The sequence below is a fragment of the Heterodontus francisci genome, chromosome 28 (genome assembly GCF_036365525.1).
Source record: "Heterodontus francisci isolate sHetFra1 chromosome 28, sHetFra1.hap1, whole genome shotgun sequence".
NCBI lineage: Eukaryota > Metazoa > Chordata > Chondrichthyes > Heterodontiformes > Heterodontidae > Heterodontus > Heterodontus francisci.
In genome coordinates, this window is record NC_090398.1 from 34,163,972 (window position 1) to 34,173,502 (window position 9,531).

Genomic DNA, 9,531 nt, shown 5'->3' on the forward strand with positions numbered 1-9,531 from the left:
TCCCTGTGTCTGCGTGGGTTTCCTCTGGGTGCTCCGGTTTCCTCCCACATGCCAAAAAGACTTGCAGGTTGATGGGTAAATTGGCCATTATAAATTGCCCCTAATATAGGTAGGTGATAGGGCAATATCGGGCGTGGGAGGAATATGGAATTAGTGTAGGATTAGTATAAATGGGTGGTTGATGGTCGGCACAGACTTGGTGGGCCGAAGGGCCTGTTTCAGTGCTGTTTCTCTAAATAAAAAAAATCAATAATGTTAGAGTTGGATCAACAGCAGTAATGTTTGTGTACAGTCACCAACATCGCTGTTCGAGTTGTCGCCTCACCAATAATTTTACAGTGGGGTTAACACCTATAAAGTTGGACTCGGTTTCTTCCCAGTAATGTTAGAGTTCCCACAAGCAGTGATAAAGTACTGTCTCCACCATTTACATTTGAGCAGGTCGCCACTAAAATGTTAGTATAAGTTCCTCATCAGTAATATCAGGATAAGATTGCACCAGCAATATTAGAGTAGCATCACCAGCAGTAATCTTCGAGAAGGCTCACCAACATGAACGTTTGTCTCATGTCATCAGCGGCAGAATTCGGGTAGTCAGCATCACTGATGTTACGGTAGGGTCACCACTATTTAAATTCGTGTTATGTCTTCAGAAGTAAAGTTAAAATAGGATGTACCAATAATTTTAGCTTCTGGTAAAAGTTAGAATCCATAAAGATTAGGGCAGAGATAGCACCAGTATTTTAGAGCAGTGACATCATCAGTAATATTAGAGAAATAACAGCACAAATAATGCGAGAGTAGGATCACCACCAGTGATGCTATACTATGGCCGCCAACAATAATGTTAGAATAATTGTCGCATATATTTGCGACAATTTGCGATTAATGGTCGTGTATATTTACCAACAGCAATATTAGAGTCGGGTTAACACAAGTAATTTTAAAGTGTGCACTTCTTCAGCAATGATCCAGTATGCTCCTCACCAGTAATGTTAGAACAGGGTGACTAACGGTAATGTTAAAAGAGGATCACCCCAGTAATGTCAAAGTAGGTTCATCCTCAGTAATGGTAGAATAAGGCCGTTACTGCTAATTATAGAACAGGATTATCTGCAGACATGCTAAAGTACAGTCATCACTAGTGATACTAGAACTGAATCATCACCAGTAAGGTAAGAGAAGCCTCATCACCAGTGGTGTTGGAACGTAATCACTGTTATCATCACAGAATATAACAATTTAAATTTACAATGGATGTGAATATTTCACTGAATTATTATGGGGCTCCAAGAACCTAACGCAGTGTCAGGAAGGTATGCTACCTTCAGAGTTCAGGGGGCAGACACAGCGCACCTACCAGTTGGGGTAACTTTCCATTATGAATTTCTAGGGCAAGAGTTTCATGGACTGAGCAACACCATCTTTGGCTTTCAGGGCGTACTGAAGCGGACAGCAGCTCCTTGTTTGTTCAGTGACTGTAACTAACGTTCCTAATTGTGCAACTTTGCTTACCCAACAGGGCATGAATTTTCTATAAAAGGGTAACGTTAATGATTTCAGCCAAACGGGTGTTGGAAACGTAAAACTGGAAAGAGTTCCAGAATTCACACTAAAAATGTTACCGCCAATGATTCTACTGATAAGGGACATTTACTACTCTATTCTCACAGTCTTGGGTGCTCCTGGTAAGTCGATATATCCTGTTGTCCAATAGCTGTTGACAACATAACTGTTAATGGTTACATAACAGATGCTGTGAATGCCCTCATTGCTGAGTCATATATCTGAAGGGATATGTGGGTGAATATCAATGGGAATCCTACTGGTCTGCGTGGCTGGTGAGTCTCTGTTCTGGTCAGTACTTCCTCGCACGGGGTGATCAGCTGTCTTATCCTGTACTGAGGGAGGGCGATGCTGCTTTCTCGCCCTTCAAACGGTGCATAAATCATGAAAGAATGTTTTATTGACTGGCCATGACAGTTATCTCACTGGTATGGTTGCGTCTTGTCTATTTACAGTTGCTAATTCCTGGGCTTGCAGCTTGCTCCACCTAACAGGGACTTTGAAAGATATTTTGAGAAATAATTGCGGCTGAAGGAGCTGCTTCTCTCCCCTTGGCTACAGAGCTTTTGCGGTTAAACTCAGTTCCTGAGCAGCTCCATCGGGCAGATTATGAATAGAAAAAGCACAGACTTTTGAATAAATTGAACGTTCTGTCTAAGCTGAATGTTTTAGTTGAATTCATATCTTTGTAGCAATTATTTTGAAATTGTATTGAATAATACTAAGGGCGGCACAGTGGCTAGCACCACAGCCTCACAGCTCCAGCGACTTGGGTTCGGTTCTGAGTACTGCCTGTGCAGAGTTTACAAGTTCTACCTGTGACCGCGTGGGGTTGCTCCGGTTTCCTCCGACGTGCCAAAGATTTGTGGGTTGGTAGGTAAATTGGCCATTGTAAAAAGGAAATGCCCCTAGTGTAGGTAAATGGTAGGAGAATTGTGGGGATGTGAGAGCGAAAAATGGGATTAATCCTGGATCGGTATCAATGGGTGGCTGATGGTCGGCACGGACTCGGTGGCCCGTAGTTGGCCTGTTTCAGTGCTGTATCTCTCTATGACTCTAATTTGGTGCCGATCCAGAGATTCCGCTCTCCAAATGAAGAAAGGAATTAAATGGAAATTTCAAACATGTATTGGTCCATGGCGCCGTAATGTTAACTTATAAAAGGGGGTCGGTGTCTTGAAAGGGCCAAGTCTCGTGTCAGATGGTTTTAGTGTTCAACACTGCAATGAACTATATATTTGCATTTATGTTCGGGAACCGGTTTGTATATTGACGGTGAAAATTAACAAGTCATCGAACAAGTCAAAGTTTTGCTTTAAGAGGCTTTTCTCCAGAACTATACCATTTCTGCGATTTACCCTGGCTTGGCCAGGAACGCACATTATAGGGTAAATGAAGCCTCAAACTAGTATCCGAGGCGATAGTCATTGAGATTAAACTGACAGAGACGTATGACACATGACTGATATAATGTCGTCATATTTATTATACCGCCCAAAGTGCATTGTATCCACACTCAGTCATCAGTGCCTGGGTGTCGGCAGTAGTGGAATTGTTTTCTCATACCATTAATAAGACAGATTCTGAGTAACCCTCCCCTCACTACTCTGACAATATCTGATTGAAGTATGCTGGAAGGACGGCGGCCTTCCAGTCTCTCAATATTGTGTTTAATGGTTTCTTTCTTTCGAACATCATGTCGTCACAACTCCTCTAAAACATTACAAATCACTGCCCATAACTCTAAGTAGAATAACATGCCAACAGTTATCGATTGTCCTCTTTATTTAACTCTTCTCCCTCTTTCGTGCAGCAAACCTGTTGACAATAGTGATTCTGTCCGGAGGAAATTGCGGTCTTTCCAAATGTATTTCGCTCTACATGGTGGCCATGGCAACAGCAGATCTAATGGTCATGATCTTCAATGTAATAGTTTATCACATTTTTACATATCACTTCCCACATTCTTTCCTATCCTACACTGCCGTTTGTAAGTTTATTCTGTACATGAATTCTGTCACCCTGCGTATATCAGTGTGGTTTACTGTCTCTTTCACATTTGACCGATTTGTAGCGATATGTTGTGAGAAGTTTAAAACAAAGTATTGCACTGTGAGAACTGCGACCACGGTTGTAACAATGGTCTCTGCCCTGTTATGTTTACAGACACTTCCGTTCTTCTTTGCATATAAGCCTGAACAAATAATAAATAATATTCATTGGGGTTGTCACCCAAGAATGGATTTTTTTTCATCGCCAGCAGGTGTTGCCTATTCCTGGTTGCAAACGGTGTTAATTCCATGGCTTCCTTTTGTTTTGATATTATTGTTTAATTGTTTGACAGTCAAATGTATTTTAGTGGCCAGCAGAGTTCGCAGGGGATTCCGGACTCACATCGATGATAATCAGAGCGATCCTGAGATGGAGAACAGAAGGAAGTCCATTATTTTACTGTTCACAGTATCCGGCAGTTTTATACTGCTGTGGCTGACATCAGCGGTGAGTTTTATAGCTACCAGTCTGGCAAACACAGCACATTACAGAGGTGACTATGCCGCTCCTGAATACATCACCACTGAAACTGGATACATGCTCATGAACATGAGTTCATGTACAAACACGTGTATTTATGCAGCTACACAAACTAAATTCAGAGAAAAGCTGAAGAAACTGCTGACAGCTCCTTGGGCATTTATTCCAAAATGGATTTTAAAAATGAAAACTGAAACCAAAGCTTCCTGTTTTAAGTAGCACTCAATTGCAGTCTGTGTTCCATTTTAGAAAAGGCAGACTTTCCGTTAGGACGGAATTTGATTGTTTAGTTAGAATGAACAGGTATCAGAAAAATATTTCTTCCACTTCCTGCCAGGCGATGAATGTCTGCTACTTTCCCGGGGTGAATATCACCATTTCCTGATGAAACAGCGCGCTCCCCGCTCAATATTCAAAGATTTTAGTCACGATTGTGTTTCGGCGGTGTAATAGAAGATGCAGATATTGGAAGCAAACACCAAATTAACAGATGAAGTGTCCTTTAGTCTCGGAACAATAAAGATGGTTCCTTGTTATTTTTCTGTATTCTTGTTGTGAATGTTGCAGGCGCTGACGTTCCCATTCGTCTTCGTCTTCCCCAAGCCCCAATTGACTCCTGCATCAATTAAACAGGCCTGTATCCTGATCAGTTTCTGACCCTTGAGGCAGCATTTCTTTCAATCTCAACTGGGCATCAAAATGTTTTCATGTTTTATCTGGGAAATAGACGGTTGTGCTTGTCCAGTCTTTGCGGAAATTGCAAGCTCAAGGAACAGCATCTCATCTACCGATTAGGCACATGTCAGCCTGCCGGACTGAACATTGAGTTCAATAATTTCAGAGCATGACAGCTCTCCATTTTACTTTCATTTTTAGTTATTTTTTCTTCCTTTTTTATTACATTCTTTTTTACATTTTTTACAATCTTTTTTTTCCATTTATTTCATTTCATTTTAGTTTGTTCAGTTTGCTTACCCACTGTTTTTTTTCAGGTTTGCACTTGCTGTTGTTCAATATTCAGTGTATTAACACCTAATCTGTGCTCATGCTTTGTCTTTCAACACACCATTAACATATTGTTTGCCTTTGCTCCATGACCTTTTGGTCAGCTATGTGGCCTGGTCCAATCTAGACCTCCTTTGTTATCTCTTGCCCCACCCCCACCTCACTTGCTTATAACCTGTGACTTTTCTAATATTTGTCAGTTCCGAAGAAGGGTCACTGACCCGAAACGTTAACTCTGCTTCTCTTTCCACAGATGCTGCCAGACCTGCTGAGTGGTTCCAGCATTTCTTGTTTTTATTTGCGGAAATTATATTCGGCACTAACAATTACTTCCAATCATTGTAACAGCCCACCTCATCATGCCTTCAATATATTTTAATTTATGGGTCTTTTCAATTTAATATTTAATAATGACGTTGTTTCTACCACCGTTACTTTCATTGCCTCAACCATGACCGTTTAAAGGGGTTTCTCTTATCCGTTGTCCTAATTCTTTTACATTATTATATTTTCTGTGGCCGTTAATTCTTGATCTTTCAGCTAATGGAACAATCAGCCTCTATCGATCCTGCCCCATCACATCTTGGCCTTAATCACCTGAACACGACTGACCAAAATATCTCAATATAATATCATTACAAAATCAAATGAAAACCAGGAAAATGCACTCAAGCCAATTAATTGATAGTGTTTTCTTGGAACTAATTGAATCATTACTGATACGAAGCAAAGTGAAAGATTGTTTTCTTTTGCTTATCTCTATCTCTAATAGCAGATAGATAACCAGAAAGTGCAGCTGTAGCCTACATAAGAAATCTCGTGTTTCTGATTTTGGGATATTGCTGTGTCTGGAGAAGTGACATATTGAGCATGAAAGAACAAGTGATATGCATGATGAAGATGCCCTGAAGAACGGGCCCAGAATATGATCATTCAAGCTATACCACCCTGAGATTAAATGGTTAATATGACTCTGGAGAATGAAATGGTATGAAAAACAAATGGATGAGATCTGTGCCCTCCAATAGAACTAAATAGATAGATGACCCTGATCGGATGTTGATAAAGTTAGCCTGAAAAAAATACGCCAATAAGTGGGGGAGGGATCATTGGCTATGAGGAATGCGTTAATCAGATTTGTTCTGACATTTGATAATGTTCTCATTTGTTGGCTTCTTTTTAGATTGTAGAAATATTATCGTTTAGCCCGTTCTTGTTAAGCAAGGAAGTACAAGTTAATTTAAAACACCACTAGGTTGATGAAGAGGGATGTATAACAAGGAAATGCTTGTTATAAGTATTTAAATTTGTTCAAAGCCTAAGATACAAAGCTCAGAACAGTAACACGTTTCAATCGGTAAAAAAGCAACATTAGTGGCTGAAATTTGTAAGTTTCAAGTCTATGTTTAAATACTGTATGTAGTGCGTGTTCAACAAACCCGTGACATCTCATCACAGTGTTCAGAAACCTTATTGAGAACCTTACATAAACATAATTCTTCCATTGGGAATGCGCTTTGTTTATTAATTGTGAGTAACTTCACCCTTTCCTCGCCATCTTTTAATGTTTCTGATCAACCCGAGGCTCAAAAGCCAAACCCCACACGCGTCCCTTCAACTGTGGCTCTACCAATCCAAAAAATACCCCCCAAAAAAGCGAGTCTAATGATGGCCATGACACCACCGTCAATTATTGTAAAAACTCATCTGGTTCACTAATGCCCTTTAGGGAAGGAAATCTGCTGTCCTTACCTGATCTGACCTACATGTGACTCCAGATCCACAACAAGGGGGTTGACTCTTAAATGCCCTCCGAAATGGCTTAGCAAGCCACTCCATTGTATCTAACTGCTACGACGTCAATAAAGAATGAAACCAGATGGACCAGCCGGCATCGACCTAGGCACCAGAAACGACAACAGCAAACCTAGCCCTGTCGATCCTTCGAACTCCTCTTTATTAACATTTGATGTCTTGTGCCAAAGTTGGGAGAGCTGTCCCACACACTAGTCAAGCAACAGCTGACATATCTATACTCATTGAAACATACCTTACAGACAATGTCCCAGACACCGCTATCAACATCCCTGGATATGGCCTGTCCTACCGGCAGTAAAGACCCAGCAGAGGTAGCGGCACAGTGGTATACAGTCGGGATGGAGTTGCCCTGGGAGTCATCAGCATTGACTCCTGATCCCATGAAATCTCATGGCATCAGGTCAAACATGGGCAAGGTAACCGCCGACTGATTATCACCAACAGCCCTCCCTCAGCTGATGAAGCAGTGCTCCTCCATGTTGAACATCACTTGGAGGAAGCACTGAGGGTGGCAAGGGTGCAGAATGTACTCTGGGTAGGGAACTTCAATGTTCATCATCAAGAGTGGCTCGGTAGCACCACTACTGACCGAGTTGTCCGAGTCATAAAGGACATAGCTGCTAGACTGGGTATGCGTCAGCCAGTGCGGGAACCAACAAGAGGGAAAAACATACTTGACTTCATCCTCACCAATCTGCCTGCCGCAGATGCACCTGTCCATGAGAGTATTGGTAGGATTGACCACCGCACAGTCCTTGTGGAGACGAAATCCCGCCTTCACATTAAGGATACCCTCCATCGTGTTGTGTGGCACTACCACCATGTTAAATTGAATAGATTTCGAACAGATCGAACAATGCAAAACTAGGCTTCCATGAGGCATTGTGGGCCATCAGCAGCAGCAGGGTAGTACTCAAGCACAACCTCATGGCCCAGCATATCCTCCATTCTGCCATTATCATCAAGCCAGGAGACCAACCCTGGTACAATGAAGAGTGTAGGAGGGAATGCCAGGAGCAGCACCAGGCATACCTCAAAATGAGGTGTCAACCTGGTGAAGCTACAACCCAGGACTAATTGCGTGCCAAACAGCCTCAGTAGCATGCGACAGACAGAGTTAAGTGATCCCATAACCAACGGATCAGATCTAAGATCTGTAGTCCTGCCACATCCAGCCGTGAATGGTGGTGGACAATTAAACAACTTACTGGAGGAGGTGGCTCCACAAATATCCCCATCCTCAATGATGGGTGAGCCCAGCACATCAGTGCAAAAGTTAAGGCTGAAGTACTTGCAACAATCATTAGCTAGAAGTGCTGAGTTGATGATCCATCTCGGCCTCCTCCTGAAGTCCCCAGCATCACAGATGTCGGAATTGAGCTAATTCGATTCATTCCACGTGAAATCACGAAACGACTGAAGGCACTGGATACTGCAAAGGCTATGGGCCCTGACAGTATTCCGGCAATTGTGCTGAAAACCTGTGCTCCACAACTTGCTATGCCCCTCGCCAAGCTGTTCCAGCACAGCGACAACACTGGCATCTACCCTACAACATGGAAAATTGCCCAGGTATGTCCTGTGCATAAGAAGCAGGACAAATCAAACCCGGCCAATTACCGCCCAATTAGTCTACTCTCAAACATCAGTAAAGTGATGGAAAGTGTCAGTGACAGTGGCATCAAGCGACACTTGCACAGTCATAATCTGCTCGGTGACACTCAGTTTGGATTCCGCCACGGCCACTCAGCTCCAGACCTCATTACAGCCCTGATTGAAACATCGACTGAAGAGTTGAACTCAGGAGGTGAGGTAAAAGCAACTGCCCTAACATCAAGGCAGCATTTGAGTGATCATGGCATCAAGGAGCCCTAGAAAAACTGGCGTCCATGGGAATCAATGGGAAGATTGTCCGCTGGTTGGATTCAAACCTATTGCAAAGGAAGATGGTTGTGGTTGTTGGTTCAGGACATCACTGCAGGAGTTCCTCAGGGTAGTTTCCCAGGCCCGACATCTTCAGCTGCTTCATCAATGATCTTCCTTCAATCATAAGGTCAGAAGTGGGGTAGTTCGCTAACGATAGCACAATATTCAGCATCATTCATGACTCCTCAGATACTGAAGCAGTCCGTCCAGAAATACAGCAAGACCTGGACAATATCCAGGCTTAGGCTGATAAGTGGCAAGTAACATTCGTGCCACACAAGTGCCAGGCAATGACCATCTCCAACAAGAGAGAATGTGACCATCACCCCTTGACATTCAATGGCATTATGATCGCTGAATCCCCCACTATCAACGTACTAAGGGTTACCATTGACCAGAAACTGAACTGGAGTAGACATATAAATACCGTGGCTGCAAGAGCAGGTCAGAGGCTAGGAATCCTGCGGCAAATAGCTAACCTACTGTCTCCCCAAAGCCTGTCCACCATCTACAAGGCAAAAGTCAGGAGTGTGGTGGAATACTCTCCGCTTTTCTGGATGGATGCAGCTCCAACAACACTCAAGAAGCTTAACACCATCCAGGAAAGAGCAGCCCACTTGATTGACACCCGATTCACAAACATTCACTCCCTCCACCACCGATGTACATTGGCAGCAGTTTGTA

At 42.8% G+C, this 9,531-nt stretch overlaps 1 protein-coding gene across 1 annotated transcript; it reads left to right on the plus strand.

The window, feature by feature from the left end:
* Positions 1–1,618: 1,618 nt before the first annotated feature.
* LOC137345204 (probable G-protein coupled receptor 139) lies at positions 1,619–4,317 on the plus strand. The gene is made up of 2 exons (XM_068008666.1): positions 1,619–1,688; positions 3,380–4,317. The coding sequence occupies exons 1-2, from the start codon at positions 1,619–1,621 to the stop codon at positions 4,315–4,317; spliced, it is 1,008 nt and encodes a 335-aa protein (XP_067864767.1).
* Positions 4,318–9,531: the final 5,214 nt, after the last annotated feature.

Excerpts from the sequence above, each read along its gene's own strand:
- LOC137345204 (XM_068008666.1), top strand. The coding sequence starts at position 1,619 with ATGTTACCGCCAATGATTCTACTGATAAGGGACATTTACTACTCTATT. Across the intron at positions 1,689-3,379 it reads CACAGTCTTGGGTGCTCCTG|CAAACCTGTTGACAATAGTG; the intron begins GTAAGTCGATAT and ends TCTTTCGTGCAG.